General features: G+C 52.6%; 6 protein-coding genes across 6 annotated transcripts; 2 read left to right on the top strand and 4 right to left on the bottom strand.

The window, feature by feature from the left end:
- Positions 1-1,035: 1,035 nt before the first annotated feature.
- Positions 1,036-2,838, bottom strand: A1O5_01462 (uncharacterized protein; the record flags this gene model as incomplete). Its single annotated transcript, XM_007742079.1, has 1 exon — positions 1,036-2,838. The coding sequence occupies one exon, from the start codon at positions 2,836-2,838 to the stop codon at positions 1,036-1,038; it is 1,803 nt and encodes a 600-aa protein (XP_007740269.1).
- Positions 2,839-4,016: 1,178 nt separating this feature from the next.
- A1O5_01461 (uncharacterized protein) lies at positions 4,017-6,196 on the bottom strand (the record flags this gene model as incomplete). Its single annotated transcript, XM_007742078.1, has 9 exons — positions 4,017-4,555; positions 4,608-4,741; positions 4,792-5,055; positions 5,106-5,255; positions 5,309-5,387; positions 5,444-5,508; positions 5,568-5,838; positions 5,894-5,923; positions 5,998-6,196. The coding sequence occupies 9 exons, from the start codon at positions 6,194-6,196 to the stop codon at positions 4,017-4,019; spliced, it is 1,731 nt and encodes a 576-aa protein (XP_007740268.1).
- Positions 6,197-7,073: 877 nt separating this feature from the next.
- On the top strand, positions 7,074-7,893 carry A1O5_01460 (uncharacterized protein; the record flags this gene model as incomplete). Its single annotated transcript, XM_007742077.1, has 2 exons — positions 7,074-7,644; positions 7,703-7,893. The coding sequence occupies 2 exons, from the start codon at positions 7,074-7,076 to the stop codon at positions 7,891-7,893; spliced, it is 762 nt and encodes a 253-aa protein (XP_007740267.1).
- Positions 7,894-8,676: 783 nt separating this feature from the next.
- A1O5_01459 (uncharacterized protein) lies at positions 8,677-10,882 on the top strand (the record flags this gene model as incomplete). The annotated part of the gene is made up of 6 exons (XM_007742076.1): positions 8,677-8,837; positions 8,924-9,162; positions 9,251-9,340; positions 9,414-9,560; positions 9,623-10,296; positions 10,448-10,882. 6 exons carry the CDS (start codon positions 8,677-8,679, stop codon positions 10,880-10,882), a joined length of 1,746 nt encoding a protein of 581 aa, XP_007740266.1.
- Positions 10,883-11,220: 338 nt separating this feature from the next.
- Positions 11,221-12,466, bottom strand: A1O5_01458 (uncharacterized protein; the record flags this gene model as incomplete). Its single annotated transcript, XM_007742075.1, has 2 exons — positions 11,221-11,998; positions 12,075-12,466. 2 exons carry the CDS (start codon positions 12,464-12,466, stop codon positions 11,221-11,223), a joined length of 1,170 nt encoding a protein of 389 aa, XP_007740265.1.
- Positions 12,467-18,171: 5,705 nt separating this feature from the next.
- On the bottom strand, positions 18,172-18,828 carry A1O5_01457 (uncharacterized protein; the record flags this gene model as incomplete). Its single annotated transcript, XM_007742074.1, has 1 exon — positions 18,172-18,828. The coding sequence occupies one exon, from the start codon at positions 18,826-18,828 to the stop codon at positions 18,172-18,174; it is 657 nt and encodes a 218-aa protein (XP_007740264.1).
- Positions 18,829-19,560: the final 732 nt, after the last annotated feature.

Below are 19,560 nucleotides of genomic sequence, written 5' to 3'. Positions count from 1 at the left end.
CGACCCCTTTCCAATTGTTGAACGATGATCCATGAGCCATGATGTAGTGTGTATGTAGATGGTAGCGATAACGGCGGGACGCCTGAAGTTCGGTCGGAGAAAAGAGTATCAGAATATAGAAAACGACGAGCTTTATGCGTGTATCCTAGGCCCTTGACGCTCAACAGTATACTCTGTGGATTAAGTTGGAAATGGTGTGAAAGAATTGAGTCTGGGCTCCTCGTTTTCCAGGACAGTTCCAATGTATATATGGTGAGAGCCGAAGTCTTCCTAGCCACGCCCCGTTTCTTTTCAGATGCAACAAGCCTAGTGCAGTTTGAGCTCTGGAGAAAATACCAGAGTTGTGTCGCGCCTCGCATTAGAGTCATGTACTTTTGTCAGGCAAAATTGGAAAACTTGTCAGAGATGTATTGGCTCACAAAGGTGATCAAAGCCGCCTGTTTGACACATCAATGCACAGCTATCTCCATGTGGAAAGCCCTGGTTGGCTCGAGGATTTAGTCCTTGGTGGCCATGTCCTCGTCTGGCAACAGACTCTTGTACCCTGGCTAGAGATAGGTGATGGCAACCAATTTGGTGTTCATTTTTCTTGCAGAATTCCGAATTTGTCGGCCGACTTCGAAGTCATAATGTAGTGGATCGCCACGGCAGACAACAACTGGTTATTGCATCCTGGACGGGGTAAGGAAAACGGGGAGTTGAATCCTCGGCCTCCTTTGTTCACTTCTTCAGTAGGAAGCCATTCGTCCACCTCTTCAAACAACCAAGCCTTCTTCTAACATCTTTAAGTGCTCTAGATAGATAGCTTTGCTTGCCGATCAACTCGCGGATGTGGGTAAGACATATAAATGCTGTCGTTTCACCGGCTCAGTAATCTAGAGGATTGAAGATTCTTCAAGATGTTTGTCTTATGACAGATATATGGGTGCTTGAAGTACCCTGACAATATGCATTCCGGAAGGGCGCGGATACATGATCCGCGACATTTGCTCCCGTAGTGCAAGACATGCGTTTGAGATGCCTGGACGCTCGTTCTCATAGGTGGCTCCGGGGGTATGAACAATCAGTGCCAGTTATGGTCGCAGCGATTCTTTGAAGCTCCGAAAGATGGCTTTCGTAGACGCCTCGAGGTGTTGTGCTGTACTTTTTGCACAAATGAGCCGCGGCTGCTGTTGCGATCGCGTGCTGCCCACCATTTCCCATGAATTTGGTATTAGACGATGCAACATGAGTTGCGCTCATGTGCTTTCCTGCCATCATCAAATTCGAGATATTGACAGAGTAGATGCAACGGAACGGGATATCATAAGGCTTTCCATCCCTTTCATCCCATTCCCACCACTTAAGACGAAAGTCGTACTTCTTGTCGCCTGGATAGTGCAAACAGAATGCTCCCTCGTTCTGCACCACTGCGTCATGGAATCGCTTGTGATTGCGAATGTCGTTCTCAGTAAGGACATAATCTCCCTTGTACCTCCGGAATTCGCCTTGTGCAGGGACATAGGCGACCCAGTCGAACTCGAGGTTGGCGTATGTACGAGGATCCTTTGTTTTGACGTTTGAGAAGGTGCCATAGATGGCACGAAGAAGGAAGTCACGAATATGCTCGCCTTGAGTATAGGGGTCGAGCCATTGGCCGTACTCCCAAAAGTGAGTGAGAGGCCTTGTCATTCGCCGGGGCACGTTTGGATCAGATACAAAGCTCGGAGCGACAGCAGGACCGGGACCGTTTTCAATACCGGGCTTTGTGAGCTGACCACCAAGATCAGAGAAGTCCTTGGCCACCTCGGTAGCCCAGGGAACGTGTGGAAAGGCAACAGGCGAGCGCGCCATCCGCGTCCGGAAAAACACAGTGTTGCCGTGGTGCATGTTGTTGCCATCTGCTGGGGCGAGCTTCTCGCCGTACTCCGACTGCGACTCCTGTCCGAAGAGAGTCTCCGCGCCAGAGAGCAGCCCAACGATGGCTCTTCCTGAGCAGTCGATGAAAATTGGCGCCGTCAAGCGGACCTCCCGTCCGCTGCGGGCATGGCGAGCATCCACCGAGATGATAGTCGAGTTCCTTTGCACCACATTGTAAACAGCGTACTCCAGGAAGACAGTTGCATTATCTTCCGCATCAAGCAACTCACTTGCGTAGAGATCGCCATCAGGTTTGCGCTGTGAGAGCTCGTCTATCAGCGGCCCCGTCACTCCGCGTGGGCGAAGTCCAATTTCCACGCTAGCATTGCCCCCAAGGTAAGGCCGATCGTGAACCAGCGCAACACGCTCCCCTAGCCGGGCAGCAGTTAGAGCCGCGGCCACCCCAGGTACTCCGCCTCCAATGACCACAAGGTCGAAGGTGCCGATGTCGACGGGGTCCTGGGGGAGTCCACGGAATTTGCGCCGCCATGCCCTTGCTGCCGCGTGTGTCGCCTGGGGAGGTGCAACATCATCACGACTGAAGAAAATCGCATCACAGCGTCCGCAAAATCCTGTCAGGTCGTGGAGTACGAGCTTTATTTTACCTAGTGGAAGCTCCATGTTACCTCCGTACTGCCAAGACCAGTCCAGGTCGTTTGCTCCAAACACAGTCCTCAAAGTGTTTCCGTTGACCGCAAGCGTGAACCTTCCTGGATGATGGCCCGGGACCCAATCCTTTGCGCGAACCCAGATGTTGTATTTCGCAGCCTCCGGGATGGAAATTACGGTTGTGGCATCTGTGACCGGCCTGCCGTTCCCATGAGCCAGCAAGTAAGGTGAGCCCATCTCCAGGTCGAACTGGGAGTCCAGGACCCAACCACCAAAGTCGTCGAACTCCTCGGCCTCCACCAAAATCCCTGATTCCGGAAAATTCCCCATGTCACAAAAGCTTTTTATCTCTCAGGTACGAGATATAGCTGTAGATGATGTTGTGCTAGGGCGCAGAACGAAGTAAACCTGAATTTTATGCCAGTGAGAGTGAAGATTGGCCTGAAGACACTAGTTAGGAAGCTGTGCCTGTTGGCGCATCTATAATGTTCATAGAAACACGAGCAAGCTTGCTTCGCTAGACGTATGTCATGGGGAGAGATACCTCAGGATGGGAAACGGAGGAACTGCATTCTGTTCCTGGTCGATTGTGGGCTTTAAAGTGATTGATTAGAATGAAGGGCTCAGAGTTGGCTTATTCGGTAAACTCCAACTGCCTTTCCACTAGCACAGAGCAGCGAATCGGAATCGTCCCACCTTAGGTTATACATGCACGAGGCTATGAACTTCAAGTCCTCTGAGAATGATTACTAGTCACAGCCTCGGCAACAAACTCCGAGCCAAGTCCGGGCTGAAGAAGTCTTACAGCAGTCTGCCGACGAAACATCTGCAAAATGTGTTTTCCAACTAATCTCTATAGATTACTCTTGGGCTAGAATATCAAGGTCCCAAATTCACACTCTCAAGGCTGAACCTGTCGTGTGGTTCCGGATAGGGGTGCAAGATCATAGCCTTCTGGGTAAGGCTGAGCGACAATAGCGTCTTTGGTTGCTTGGCAATTAAGTACATATGTCAGCAAGGTGCCTATATATGCTAAGGCTAATCATACAGGTGGCTCTATTTAGCTGAAAGCTCTTCATACGCTCGGTGACAGCTTGCTGCTGGTTGTACCTAGGTCATGCATGTCTCAAATCGCAAGCCAAAGGGAATCAATATCGAGGGGATTCTTGCTCGTCTGCAACTTTGGAGGTACGGTATATGGGAAAAGTACACAGAGATCAAGTTGCGCTCTTTTTATACATTGAACAGATTGGGCAGTTAGATTTCTCTGCGGGACGTCCTAGAACCATGCTCGAAACGAAACTGAGCCTGATCTTCTTGAGCGGAGGTAGCTGAATTTGGAACCAATCCGCTGAACAGGACCACTCCATAAGCGCCACACTCGCTTGAGATCTTCAAGAGTTGTCTTGATTGAGGACTGAAGATCTTGCTACTATTTCCACATCCCAAAGCAACCTGAGCAATGGTAACATCGATCGAATCTGTAGCTGTCTTGGAGGGTCCTCACTCTAGCGCCGTATCTGGACGGCAATTCTGTTTGTCATGTACTTGGAGATGTCTCCGATCAAGAGGCATCCAACGATGGACAGCGCGCCAAATGGAATGCTGACATACCAGACGTAAGCCAAGGCATCTGAATATGCCCAGCGGGTGCCGATGGTTGCTGCGTTGATGATGGCCGGTGTGACGCCAGGCACACTGGTGGCGTTCGCAGGGACGGTAAGAAACGTCTGGACGAAATCCGTCGCAGAGGACGTGGGAAGACCGGCCTGAAGTGCAAAATCGAGGACCCTCTCTGGGAGCTTGTTGGTGAGCTTTTCGGCAAAGACGTTGTAGTAGATGGAGTAGCCAATTGAACCTCCAACGAAGCGGATAGTCAGCGTCAGTGCCGTGGCCGTGGCAATCAGGGAATCAGGACATGCAGTCATCGCAATTGTAGCGGACGGGACGATGACTCCTCCAATTCCAAACCCTGCAACAGTGGCCAGACCCACAGCAAGTCCCGGGTTATTTGGGTTCACAGCAGCCATACTGCCGGTAAAGGCGGCTTTGTGAAGTAGTGTCAGCGAGTGCATATCGAGACCACACGGCTCACTTACTCATCAAGACGCAAGAGATCAGAAGAAGCTCACGATTGTTCCCCTTCAGGATGGTGAGCAGAGCATTCATTACTGTAGCGCCGACAGTGATCGCAATCGAATAACCAAGACCCTTTACACCGACTTGAATTGGACTAGGACATGTTAGTGAGGTATCGAGAGAAGATTGAAGGGAGCCACATACTCGGGGTTATACACGGTACTGTATGTCAGTGGAGCAAAGTTGATCATGGAGTAGAAATTCATTCCCGACACAAACGCAACTGCGAGAGCGATAGCAACGACACGCTGGCCGACGAAGAGATCCCTTGGAACCATGGGATATTTGGCGCCTTTCCATTCCCACATGACAAAGCCGGCTATGAGTGCCGCGCCGATGAAGAGCATGCATAGGACGTATGCACTTGTCCAGGGGTGAGACGATCCCCCAGACTGCAGTGCCACGAGGCTGCGCATAATTAGCTAGCGGTATTGGTGACACTGGTGGTGGTGACTTACAATAAAATCACTCCCGTTATCGAGAGAACAGCACCGATATAGTCAATTTTCTTGGCTATTTCTGCCCGGCTCAGGTCGCCCTTGCGTAGGATGTGGGAGTCGGGGAAATAGAAAAGAACCACCCCTACGAAGAAGACTCCGTTATAGATGCTTGGGGTTGGTCGTCAGTCGTGGTGGACCAATTCAAGATCGGATGTTCTCACAATGTAATCCATAATCCCCACCGCCATGTCGCGTTCGCAGAGAGGAGCTGAGCGTATAAGACATACGGAAAAAACGGGCCTTGACATAGAGTCAGTGTGCTTGCAGAAAAACTTTTCTGAGACGGTTCCGCCCACAGATGAAAAAGGTGACGCATGCTAGATAAATGCCACGCTTTTTGACAGGGACCAGCTCCGCAGTACTAAAAGGTTTTAGTCGGTGAATGACCAGGTCTAGGATCATGACAGACACAACACTGACCCAGCAAGCGCCGTAAGCTCTCCAATAGCCGCACCACCGCCAGCAATGGTCATTCCCACAACTCCTTGAGCGAAGGTCTTTGCTGTTGCGGTGATCAAGACGCCGACCATGATCATGACGGATCCCAGTATGGAAATGTTCCTTTTGCCGAACATATCTTGGAGATAGCCACAGAATGGGCAGACAGCAGCAAGAGCCAGGGAGTTCGAAACCGGGAGCCAGCCAGTCGAGGCGGACCCCAAGTCGGCTGCAATGTAGCTGAGCGAGCCTTCTGCTTGTTAGCTACAGTACCCTGGCGAAAAGGAATCTTGAGGTCAAGAGGTCACCTCCGACGAAATAGAGTGGGATTTGTGAACCTATTGAATAATGACTCTTGTCAGTATAGTGAACTCAACCTCCAAGTCATACAATGTCGACGGTAATGGCTTACCCACGTATACTCCACACAACGAGACAGTCGCAATGACCTGTTTCCATGTCCAGTTGACGCGTCCGTCGGAGTCGTCACCTTTGGCGACCCGAGTCTTTTCATCTTGTACGTCGACGATTTCGTGTCGTGTAACTGTTGGACTGTCTTTTTCCTCAAACTTGGACTCGAGGTCTTGGTCGAGGTCTTGAGTGCTGCTCATGGTTCTGGACGGAGTGCTCAATAATTGGCAATCTCGTGAGGGTATTACTGACGGGTCTGAGGAAGAGTCCTGGAATCGTACAGAGGTGGGCATCTTCCCTATGCCCCAGGGATGTTCCACTTGTATAAATATCATCCAGGACAAGTGCTTGGGCCTTCAATGCATGGTATCCTTGTATTTCCCCATGGGGTCAAGCCCCGGTGATAGTTTCGGAGGCCTTGGATTTGGACCGCGAGGCTGGAACGTAATGGGGACAACCCCCCCGGTACCGGCCAAGGGTTATGGTTGGCGGATGAGCCATCGAGGCACAGATGCGGATCTCAATGCGCGCAAGTACCTGAATGTTTGGATCGCATAGGCAAATTTGTCAGGATCTCGCCCGAGTAATCTCTTTGAAGTCCCTAGCTACGAATTGGAAGTAGAGAAGCAATTTCGTTGTTCCGTTCCGAGATCCATATTAGCAGCGACAGCTAGAGTCTGATATCGAGTCAGATGTGACTGACAAGGGGAATGATATTCAGCTTTACTGTAGAGATCGAACGGACACATGGGGGACGACGATGAAAAGGCTGACAGGCCCTGGCCAGGCGTCCACCGCTGACAATGAAAAGGCTCAGTGGTCCTTCTCCACAGGCCACGTGCTTGCTCCACACCTAGTACACTTGCCCCAGTACGCCCCAGATCCGATATGCCCGAGGTACGAAGCCTGCTTCCTAATCCGGATACTACTCGAGTCATTGTCCTTCCGACGAGCCACACCCAGATATGAATTGCAAATATAGCATTCTCCGACTATATTTGTTCTCTTTCAAAAGGTTGGGGTAGGCGGAGTTGGTGCGAGAAGCATACCGAGATTGAATGCGCGCGAACGCCAGAAATGGCCACCTTCACAGGCAAAAATATTGTTGTCACTGGATCAGCATCGGGAATTGGTCTTGCCATTACGCTGACTCTTGCAGAGCGAGGCGCGATAGTTTGGACAGTAGATCTCTCCCAAACCCCCCCCGACGAGCTGAAACCATGGATCGAGAAAGGCAAAGTGCACTTCGAAGGCGGCATCGACGTTGGTGACCGAACTACATGTAGGGCATACATGGACAAGGTCGTTTTCACAGCTGGCAGACTAGACGGTCTGGTAAACAATGCTGGAATCGGCCTAGCTGAAGGGCCAATTGCTTCCGACGAAGCATATGATCGCATGATCTACGTCAATATCGGCGGAGTGTGGAATTACGGTACCGCTGCACTCCGTGCTATGCAAAAGCAAGAACCAAGAGGCGAATGGGGCTCACGAGGCGGCATCGTCAATATTGCCAGTGGCGCTGGCCTGAGGGGAGTGAGTGGCCTCGCTGTGTACTGTGCTACAAAACATGCGGTGATCGGACTATCGCGCGCCTGGCAGGAGGACTTTGGAAAGTACGGCATTCGGACGAACTCTGTTGCTCCAGGTAGATGACCCCCTTGTCCTCACTTGTCTTGGTAAAATGTCTGATCAACATTGTTCAGGTGCTACGGCGACTGCTGCCTTTGTCAAACGTGCCGAAGAAGAGAAAGGCTTCCTCGATACGTTACCTAGCAATCCTCTTGGAAGGGTCGCCAAACCTTCTGAGATCGCTTCAGCCGTTGCTTTTCTCCTCTCAGACGAAGCCAGCTATGTCGCGGGGGAAGTACTCTCCGTTACTGGAGGTCACGCATGAAGGCGAAGAGGTGAAGAGCGACCTCCTCGTCAACAACTGGGCTTAGAAACTGGGCACAGAGTCTATGACAAAATCTATAGATTCAAAAATACAATAAACTAGCTATGCTTCACATCTACCCATTCAATGTTCAACTGAGACGCACTGGGCAAAGTGCCAAGCGCCAAACCGCACGATATACATGGCGCTTGTTCTATAACCCAACTTATCCCGCTGCAAGTCCAAGTTTATCTTAACACCTCCCGAGCTAACAGATGCATAGAGCCAAGCTGATTGAAGAGCAGTGTTACCGACCTTCTGATATCAGAGTCCCACTTGACCCAGAGATATTTCGGACAGGGATAGTAACTGATTTCTGACAGTGCTTGACGAGTCAGGAATTGATGACTTCCTGCCGCGGCATTCAAAGAACAACTATCATCCTCATTGGCACAGGCCAGAGGAACTTGAGACACCTCGAGGCTTGAACCATAACGGCAAAAGAAAGTCAAATGGGCGCACTATCTCAGTGATCGCTCGCTTCTGATCCTGGCGCCCAATGATACATCGCTCTGGGCAGTTGCGACTTTCACGGTCAGCAGCAATCTGATACAAGGCCGAGGCAATCTAGCCCGCGCGGAGCATCCCATATCGTCCCGAGGAAGAGAAGGTATCTACCCGTCTCGGGATCATCTTCATTCTGGTTGATATTTTGAAATATTGTCTTCGAGTGTTTGTAAGTACATATTTCCTGCCTTTTTTTTTAGTACAGCGAGTGTGAGCACATTCACATATTCTTTCAAGATGATCGCAAACCTGGTCGGCGAGTATGAGATCCTTGATCAATATCACTCGCAACCGCGAAAGCTCAAGATCATCCATGTCGGGGCAGGAGCATCCGGGCTCTTGCTAGCCTACAAGGCTGAGAGACAGTTACGCAATTATGAGCTCATTTGTTATGAAAAGTATGTCAAGACAAACACTCCCAACCGCCCATAGTATCACCGAATCGGTGTAAAAGCTGATTGTTTTAATCCCTGTCTCTGAAAAGAAATCCAAGCATCGGCGGAACATGGTGGGAGAACAGATATCCTGGATGTGCCTGCGACATTCCCGCTCACACGTACACTTACACCTTTCGACCCAACCCGGAGTGGTCGGGGTTCTATTCGCGCTCAGACGAGATACAAAAGTATTTCGAGAAGTTTTACGACGAATATAAGTTGGCGAAATATGTGCGGTTAAACACCGAAGTCTTGAGCGCCACCTGGTTCGAAGATCGGGGCGAATGTGAGTCTGCGATATATACGTAAATCAACGAAATGACCGGGCCGGCCGCACTGATTAGAATTCTGTCTGACACCCACGGAAATTCTAGGGGAAGTTGAACTCAAAAAAGGAGACGAGACTTTTACGGATCGCTGCAATGTCCTGATTAATGGTTCAGGGGTGGTTAACAAGTGGAAATGTGAGTTTTGAACTCGCTCGAAACCCGCGAAAGACAGTGTCTGGTAAAGAATCTTACAGAAAACCTCCCACAGGGCCCGCCATTGATGGTATCTCTTTCTACAAGGGCACCCTCGCTCACAGCGCCAACTGGGACACCTCAATTGATTGGCAAGGCAAGAAGGTGGCTGTGCTGGGGACAGGGTCAAGCTCTATTCAAATGGTGCCGCATCTGGCCAGAGGTAACAAACTACAAGACAATTCTGACATCTAAAAGACATTTGACTGAAGTACCGTGTGGCAGGGTCCCATAGCTTGACCGTCTTTGCTCGAAACATGACCTATATCGCACCTCAGGTCGCCGCTGACGAACAAAAGATAGACGAGAACAGCCAGACTCCAGCCGCGGTCGGGAAACACTACTACATCGAAGCCGAGAAAGAGAAATTCCGCACGGACCCCGAGTTCCATCTCCAGTATCGGAAGAGGCTGGAGTCGGCCCTGACCGAGATGTTCCCGATGTTCCTTCGCGGCACGAAGCTGAACGTCCAGGCCCGAGAGTCGATGCGAGCGAGTATGCTGGCCAAGATCGGGCCGGGCCACGACGATTTGAAGCAACGATTCATTCCGCAGTGGTCGCCGGGGTGCAGGAGGCTGACGCCAGGAGAAGGCTATCTCGAGACGCTGATTCTGGACCACGTCAGGGTGATCCACGACGAGATCGCACGATTCACCGAGACGGGCCTCGTGACGGCCGCCGGCGAGGAGTTGGACTTTGACATCATCGCGTGCGCGACTGGGTTCGACATTGCGTACACGCCGCACTTCAAGATCACGGGCGTGGACGGGACCGTGATGCAGGACGAGTGGAAGGAAACGCCCAATATCTACCTCAGCATCACAGCGCCAAAGTTCCCCAATTACTTTGTCGTGAACGGCCCGACGGGGAACTGGGGCCAGGGATGTGCCCTGCCTTCGGTAAGCAAGTCTTTTGTTTGCCCTTCCTAACAATGCCTCGTCAGTCTACTGTCCTTTGGAAAGAAAATGAAAGGAACGCCCCCCCCCCCCCTTCTCCAACCCCAAAGTCTGCGTGTTTTCCTTGCTCACATGTCCTGGCCAAAACAAACAGCACGAGGTCCAGCTCGAATACGCGCTGCAATGCTGCCGCAAGATGCAAGAGGAAGGGATCCGGGCGATGGAGCCGCGGCAGGGCCCGACAACGCAGATCAACCAGCACCTGGACGCGTGGCACAAGAAGTACAGCGTGTGGGCTGAGGAGTGCCGCTCGTGGTACAAGGACAACAAGCCCGACGGCCGCGTCTACATCTGGCCGGGCAGCCTGCTGCACCACCTGAAAACGCTGCGGGTGCCGCGCTACGAGCACTACGACCTGCGCTACGAGGCCGACAACGTCTGGGCGTTTTTGGGTAATGGCCGGACGGACTTGGAATGGGAACACGAGAACAATGCAAACGACGGCGCTCGCAAAGTCGACCTGGCGCCGTACATTCGCAACGAGGATGTGCCGTGGAGCTTGGATCTGCCTCTACCCTGGAAGGGATAGGACCTACCGCAACAGGCCTGATGCGGAGGAGAAGAAGAAGCAGAAGAGAAATGAAAAAGTAGATCTGAAAACAGTGCTGCTGCTGTTGTTGCTGCTGTGCCATACCTAGATGCCCCTCCAACTCCCCGGTGTGCGGGGAATTTGCGTAAGTGAACCCGGATGGAATTGGCGGTAGATTGCGCTCGTCCAGTTGTGTTTGCCCCCAATCTTTTGACATGTCCACAGTCGATTGAGAGAAGAGAAAAGAAAAAGGGGAAAAGGGGGAAAAAAGATATGCCGCTGTTTCGGACACAGAGAGAAAACAGACGTGGCCACAAAAAAGGGCAAGGAAAATCCAGTTAGCCCTCCTCCAGAACGTGTCGATGATATGCCCTCGCTGGCACCGGCGCTGGCACCTGACCGTCCTGATACGACGCACACTTGCGGTACCAGCTCATGGCGACGTCGTCGAGGGGTCGGGGCGCAGGCCAGGAGATGTTGTTGCGCGACCTGAGCGGCACGCCCTGGGCGACCTTGAGACTCGGCTCGTACAGGTGCGGGTACTTGACGAACAGGGCCGGGTCGAGCAGGTACTCTTCGACGCCCTGGCCGATCTTGAGCCGGCGGTGCATCTCGTGCGCGTACTCGCGCGAGTGCAGGAGCGTGTAGAGGTCCGGGGCGGGCAGTTTGACCTCGGGCTTGGGCCCAATGTTAGAAGTGAGCCACGTAGGATTCCTCTCCATGCCGGATATGATGTCGTGGATGTTGAAGTAGACCGTCAGCGGCTCGGCCCCGAGCACGAATTCCGACAGGTCCGCCTGCACAACGTACGCCAGCCCGATGTCGCCGCAGATGTCGTCCAGCGCCGGGTCCGCAGAGTGGTACTGGATCAGCTTGTCCCGGAGGAAGGAGAAGACGCACCAGTCGATGACGGGCGGATGAGGCACCGCCGTCTGCAGCGGCGTCGGCTGCATCGACGGCGGTATGGCTGCGAACGTCTCTGGGCCTGGGGAGATACGCCACGCCGCAAGTTTGGTCAGCGTGTCTTTTCCGTTGGTCCATTGGATCCACGATTCCATGCCGCCCCAGGCGACCTTAATGAAAGCCGAGACGAGGCTGGAGACCATTCGATTGAGACTGATAAAAGCACATTTCTCAGCAGCTTGATCGCAGCAGATCTCCGCGTCCTCCGCCGCGGAATACTAATACGTACCTGCTCAGATCGGGATTTTGTCTGGCGCCCAAATAGCCGGTCACGGCGCACATCTCGTATGCATGGATATGTTCGGAGTAATTAGAACGGGCCATCACCTGCAGATTGCGATAGATGGGGAAGGCGACCGAGTTTGGAGGACTATGTCGCAGCGACGTCGTCGTAGATACTGCTTGCACCCCCCGGCCGACGGTCCAATCGACACTCTCTCCCAGCGAGTCTTCGTTAGACGATATCGGCACTGGCGGCTCAGCCGCATATGTTGTCTCCGCGGGAGGCGTCTCGTTGGATGATGAGATGACAGAGCCCGAGGCAGGACACGTATTTGTGTCCAACATCGCGCTAAGAGATGCCGACAGTGGTTCGGTGTCAGTGTGGCCAGAGGAAAGCATGTTGAGATCAGTCGCCCACGGATCCAGTCCTTCTTCATCATCACCTACATCGAGTCCGGGTTCCGCGTGCTGGGCATGAGCATCCTTGATAGATATTTCTCATTAGAGACCTGGAAAAAGGACCCGGGATTGCACGAGGCTGAGCCATGATGTGATGCCTGGCGAGCTATTCAAGACAGAACTTGACTTACAAAGTTGCTCTCTCTGCTCTCTACCATGGCGTCGATGATGCCCTTCAGCGTCGCCTGGAGGCTCCGGAGCTTCTTCTCCGACTGCCACAGCAACTGTCTCAATCTGCGGTTCTCTTCGACCAGCCTGCTGTTGCGGTCGCTCTCGGAGCCGGAAAAGAGTTCCAGCCGCTGCTTAAGCTCGTTGATTTCCAGACTCTGCCGCGCGCGGAACGCTTGCTGGGAGAGGCGGTTGCGGAGCTTGCTAGGTAGCCCAGCGGGATCGCGCGGTCAGCATTGCATTTGGTAGTATGGATGCCTCCATCGATCACGTCGATTCAACTTACCGCTTTTCTGTCGCAGCGCTAGATTTCTTTCGCCCCGCAGCAGCAGCAGCAGTAGTAGGGAGAAACTCCTGGGGTGATGCCATTTGACCAGTTACCTTTCTACGAGGCAAGGATTTGATGTCTCCGTTCTTGATTTTATTGCCTTGGTATGAGGAACGTCAAGGTACAAAGAAGGTGTTGAAAACTTTAAGAAGCCAGTTAGGCGTAAGAAAGAAAACCCACCATCTCCCGCATTCCGGAAGACGCTATAGGAGATAGCATCCTGGGGATTTGCGGAGATGCCACCAATTCTTGAGGAAGCGAGACACGTTGACCTCGGCTTCCCTCTTGATTTATTACATCGGTATAGTGCGGTGAAAGCGCATCGAGTCATTGTCCTTAAGGGCGGCCAGATTTCTGTCCCGATTTGCACCGGGTGCGGGTATCGGATCGAGGAGGACGATGAGAACAAGCATTTTCCTCGATTACCAGAGAAACCTGTGGACAACTAGACATGTATCGCGGGTAAACAATAGTGAGGATGTGGTAAAGATGGCCTCAGATCCTGGGGCGGACGTCAACGTTGACACTACAACAAGGCGTCATTAGCAACATCAGCGTGCCATGACTGTCAGCAGCCCGTGAGAGCGCAGAGTCAGGACGGAGATTCAGCAATACCACTCATCTAAGCTGCTTAGATCATCGGCGATTTGATGAGTTCCGCATTGTCGGTGATGAGCAAACGAGTGAGCTGTTCTATAATGAGTTGCCGCTTCCTCGTGCAAAAATCAGCTGGCTTCTTGCTTGCTAACGGTAATACGTTGTTCCAAGTTTGTCTAGCATGCATCTTCATGCGGCTCAAGCTGATGGCAACAGCTTCGTCGGATCTTTGTAAACCGGCCCGCTGGGAGTGTTGGCTGCATGCAAGGCGCCCTTCGCGACGCTGCACCAGGCGTTCGGCATGCTCTGCGCAATGATTTGCGTGAATAGCCAATCCGTGGGAGGTGCATACGTAGTGCACAGGTGCCTTCATCGTCTTTTCATGCTGCGAGCCGACGCGTATGCGCCAGCGGGGCCACCTACCAGGGCTGTACGGGCTCATCGGCCCGAGAAGCGGTCCATTCGAACAAGGGGCTGGCGCCCGCTGCACAATTGAGTCTCCAACAGGCAAACCAGGGTTTGTTGAGCAAAAAACCCATGGCGCTGCATGGGTCGAGGAATGGTGATCAACATCATCAAGGCTCGCAGAATAGGATTTCTCTCCCCCTGCAGAATTGCATGCCCAACCATCCAACAGAGTTTTGGCTGTCCGGGCGGAAGGAGTGGTTGACATTCTCGAAGATAGCGTCGACGCCTCCGTTGAGCCGACCAGTTTCTTGAGCCTAAACCATGATATCAGAATGATGAGTCGCCTGCAGTGTCCACATAGGCCCTGAGGTCTAATACTGAGCGCTCTTGTCATCCGAGACCGGTCGACGCTCGTGCATGGTCCTTGCGTGGTATCTATCGCCTAAGAATTCCATCAGTAGAAGCGGTGATGGGAAACAGTCGCGGCAGGCAAACCGCGCGTGTGCGTTTGGTGCTCCGAGAAGGATTGGTGATAGTTTGTACCGGTCGCATTTCATCTCTATCACGCACGAAGGATTGCGTCAATCCTCAGAGGGAATCGGTGATGGGGCTGCGAGTTCTGACCGGCCCCGTGGTCGATGCAGCTTGCAAGATGTCAAGTTTTGGTAGGTACACAACAACAAGTGAGGCAATCGCAACGAGAATACGATGTCCCCTATCTGGGAATTTGCGCCCTGGCTTCCTCACGAAACAGCTCCTCCACATTTTGAAACCGTCTTCTTTTCGGCGCGGAACGCTCCTGTGAGTCTCTGTGGCCCCCAGAAGACCACAGACTTGGTCAAAACCCGGTGAACCACTGGCCTGGTGGAAAGGGAAGGCTCGGTCATGGACGGTTCGTTGTCACCATCAGACAGAACCTACACGATGTGATCATCTTCCATGTTTTGAATTGAGACAAGAGTGTCAATACGGAGCACGACTGATCCGTTGCCTGTCGGCTGGAACGGATGGTCTTCCGTCATGCAAGGTCGATGGACATTGGTAAGATTGGTCTGGTTCACCGTAAAGAATCAAGCGGAAGATGCTGTCCGGGGAGTCCAAGGGAACGATTCACACAACAGCAAGGAGCAGTACGTTCGAATACGTACCGATTTTCACCTTGGCGAGTGGCAGGAGTATGTAGGAAGTCGGCCAGCACGTAGCCTTTGCGTTCATGTTCCATGTAAGAGTGGCTTCCTTAGTCCCTCCTGGGTTTATCATGGTTTTGGGTTTTTTGGTATCTTGTTTGGCAAGGAACATTTTGGATTTACACGACATTTAGTTAACATAAGAAACGGTTCTCTCGACACCTCAGGCGAAAATAGCTTGCAATTTCTCTTCTCGGCTTTCTCTCGGAGGATGGCAATGGCCAAGACCCCGACGGTCGCTGTCGCATCAGTAGCAGCCTCGGTGGCAAAGGCATCCACCTCCTTCGCCCTCCGAGTCCGCACCCGGAGGTCTACAGGAAAGTTACTTAGTTCTCTCCGGACGAAAGCAAGGCCATACATTGATGCCTGAACTTTGACTGCTCCGAGATTTGCTGCCAGCATTCGCCACGACAGAAACAGGGGGGAAAACTTGATTTCTCGAGTGCCAAAGGGAAATATATCCGATCGGTCTACCGAAAAATGAGACCGAAAAATGAGGCCGACAAGGACACCATGGCCTGTCTATGATGCCATGATTGGCTTGAAGGAATGTCGCCACTCAGATGCCACCCCGATAAATCAGTGGCATCGTATTAGTAATACGCAACGATGCGAGTCATGTGAATGAAGTGGCTGAAGCCTGTGGCGGTGTTCTCTCGCAGGAATTTCGGCATCTCCCTGACCGTTGCGTGGCTGGACAGACCAAGAGAAGTGAATCCTCCCACCTGCTTCGTAACATTCCGTGCCATCCACGTGGAGCTGATGTGTGTGAGTGGACATTGTTCCTGGAACCCGGTAGTCTCTCCCACCGTAGCAGCAAGAGAAGATTCCCCCCCCCTTCTAGCGCTCCAAAATCTCCCAGTGACCCTCCCACTTACTCAGATCGGCAGTCCACTTACCTGCTGTAGCATGCTTTACCAGAGGTATATAGTTTGCCATGTGGTAGTGGCACGAACCCCTGCATCTGGCACTATTTGACGCATTCTCCCTCGACTGCCCATCTGTGGCGATCATCGTGAGGGAGGAGACGCGCAAAAGCAACGGTGACAACGCCATGTGGTGGGGGAGGGACCAACCAACCTCGAAAACTGTTGGTGCTTTTTCCGCTGGTTCATTCGCGGACAAAACCCAAGAAGGACATGAGTCGCCGACACCACCTAGAGATCTCGGGCTTGAAGGAACCCGAAGAATGACGAATTTGCCGGCACCGAAGTTGAGTTCTGACTGTGTCCACCCGCAAAGATTTCGCCATCGCCTCTTGGGAGCGCACGTAATAGCTCAAGGTAAGATGTTCCAAGCACGGCAGTGTTTATCCTGCCTGAAGAATTCAATACCCGAGGCACAGTGGTGATGTTCTACCCACCTGGAAGAGGGGGGAAAAGCCGTAACCTTGACCTCCTGAATTCGAGAGGGGGGCCTTTAGCACAAATCGGAAAAAGCGCGAACCCAGGCTGCGAAATTTCGGCAGAACTCCGTACGAGAAACAATCCCACATGATTGGAGGCTTGATGAACGGCCTGGCTTCTCTGGCAAACTCTGTTTGAGGGAATACCCGATGACCCCAAAAGCAAATTGTGCAAATTGTCGGGGACAGGAAGAAAATTCTGCAACTTCGCATCGCCCAAGGTTCATCGAGTAGCAGAAAGAATGGTTTCCACAGACAACCGCTGAAGTGTCCGGAGCGTGACACCCGAACCATCCTACTTGTTACACCGACATGATTGCGAAAGATGGAGCTCGACCTTCGAGCATCACTGCAGGGGGGGAAGAGGGAGGAAGGGAAATGGTGCTGGACAGTTCTTGATGAGTCAAGACCTCACCTACCTTCTCTGCTCTCCTGGAACTCATTGGAATCCTGGTAACCAATGGTGACGACTGGGCCTCGTATGGAATCAGCCTGAAAATCGGAGCCGCAGCAGTAGCAGCAGTAGCAGCAGTAGCAGCAATAGCAGGAGTTGTTTTCCGATGGAAGGCGACGGTCGCCCTGGCAAGCTCTCAATGAGACATGCTCATGCTTCAATGGGAACCGCACACCCGTTCCACCACCCTGATTCACTTCACACTAAGAAGTATTCACCGTCTCGACATTATCACCATCATCATCATTAGGAATCGAGATACTGGTACTGGGTAGATAGAGTGCCGTGAAAGTCTCGAGAATCATCATGTGAAAGTGGTGCGGAACTGCCGAGTTTCGGTTTTCAACCCACTCGTCCACTCATCCATCCATCGGCGGATTTCTTTTCCCCAGGAAGTAATCGGCCGATTCTTTTCCCCCGGGGGGTGCTCGCACCTTTCGGGAGGGAGGAACTCGTATTGACGGCCACTGCGTCATGTCGTGTTTGCTGTGTAGAGGTTGTAGTTGCCGGCAATCTGGGTACAAGGCCTTGTTGACACCAGTGTACATACCGCTCTTTGCTCACTACGGCCCCCCTCCCCTAGGGATCAACCGGCCAAATGGGAGATCGGCATGAGCATCGAGATCTCTGGGTGTGTTCACACAAAGGAAGCAGCGAATGCGTCAAGAAAATGAGAAATACAAGCAGAAGCTTCACCCTTTCGACTCAATTGCCCGTTACACCTAAAGCTAGAGCGTGAGTCAATCAAGGCTAGCAGCCATTTGGGTCACCAGAAGAACATGAAGGACAGCAATGTGTCTGTTTTTCAACAGTTGGTATTGATTAAACTAATAATACTAAGCTAGAGGGCTCTGGAGCTCTGAAATCCTCTGTGAGGTGAAGAGGGAGTCATAATGGACTCAACCATGTTCATATCGTATCCAATCAGCCATGAAGGCGGGGGTATCGTAGACCGTATCCCATGCTCGCAAAATATGCAAAACAGAACTGCTCCAAATGGAGCAAGTTGGTAGCCGCTCGCGGGACCCAAAAAATCGCTTGCTAGACAACACACACAAAACACATCATGTGGCTAGGGCCAGCCCCAGACTCATTTCCTCATTGAGGACCGTTCAGGCAGCGCGTGCCACGTCGCTGGACAGGCTGACGTCCCTTGACGGCACTGGGTCGACGCGACTTGCTTGAGCTGTTTGCGGCATCCTGGTTGGCGAAGCGAACGACTCTGCGTCTGACGTCCGCGTCTCGCGAGTAATGGGCTGCTGCCTGGGGGTAGTTGGCGGCGACCTCTTTCTCTTGTAGTTCACGCACGAAGGCAATTTGCTCTTCGGTGGTGAGTTCCTTCTTGGGAGCCAACGCCGGAATGTTCTCCACAGGAAGATTGAGCTCCTCGGCGGGACAGAGAAGGTCGTCATCAGACAGGTAAGAGTTGGGCTCGGCGCCAAAGGACGACATGCATGACCTGTAAGGACTAGGCATCCACGTTGAGTTGCTGCTGTCGCGGCGCATGGCAATGGATTGAGCCTGTGATGAAGTCGAAGTAGAGGTGGATGATGCGTTGCTGTCTGTTCGAGCAAGGGCTTGAGAGGTAGGCCATGCCGAGGTGGGTGACGCGCTCACGAGTGCCGTGTAGGCAGAGGTAGGCGCGTAAGTGTAGTAGTTGGCGTTGGACGAGGTGGAGTCGCGAGAGTCTGAACGCGACATAGCCACCGATGTCATGGCCGGGGTAATGTTAGAGGTGGGTGATGAGAAGAACATTTTGTTGTGTTGTGTTTGAGGGTGGAACGGCGGTGGATGGTTGTGTACGACGCGACGGGGATGTCGAGTCTGATATACAAGCACAGAGTTTGGGGGGCCCGTGATATTATGATGATGGGTGTGTTGTTTGGCAGCCAGATCCGGGATTTCGGATTCCCAGGTGCGGGAGTGTGGCAAGACGACTGGGGCTGGTTGCGGGTGGTGATGCAATCCGCGCGAGTATTATGGTTTTGTGTCGAGTCAACGGCCACGGCGGACGGATGAGGGTCGGCTAAACGACCTGGAGTTCAGGAGAAGGCCGGAGAACGGTGACTCGGCGTGATGGAGACTGTGATCGGTCGACTTGCCGCTGCTGCTCGCCTCGGTGGTTGGCCCGGTTCGGTCAGCGTGCAGGTCAATGGAATCCCAGTGGTCAATATATGCCTCGTCAGGGCGGCTGTGCTGAGAGCCTGTGAAAGGGGTTGTTGGTGTATGAGGGTGACCAAGATGGAAGCCCAAACGGGGGAGTATCCCAGTTATTAATGCTGTCGCGGGTGCAAGGGTGGTAGAAGCAAATTAGTCGTGTCAGTGTTTTTGACCCTTCCCCGTGCTTTTTTCTTTTCTTTTTGGGCAGATGGAGAATGGCGAAAACCCGATGGAGCGGTGCGACCTCGGGCCTAGGACGGGAAAAGACACAAACGGGGTTCGGAGCTTGTCCCCCTTGTGTCGTATGGGTCTTACGTTGTAGCGCTG

This window comes from Cladophialophora psammophila (genome assembly GCF_000585535.1).
Source record: "Cladophialophora psammophila CBS 110553 chromosome Unknown aczJe-supercont1.2, whole genome shotgun sequence".
Lineage (NCBI taxonomy): Eukaryota > Fungi > Ascomycota > Eurotiomycetes > Chaetothyriales > Herpotrichiellaceae > Cladophialophora > Cladophialophora psammophila.
This window is presented reverse-complemented; position numbering and strand designations above follow the sequence as displayed.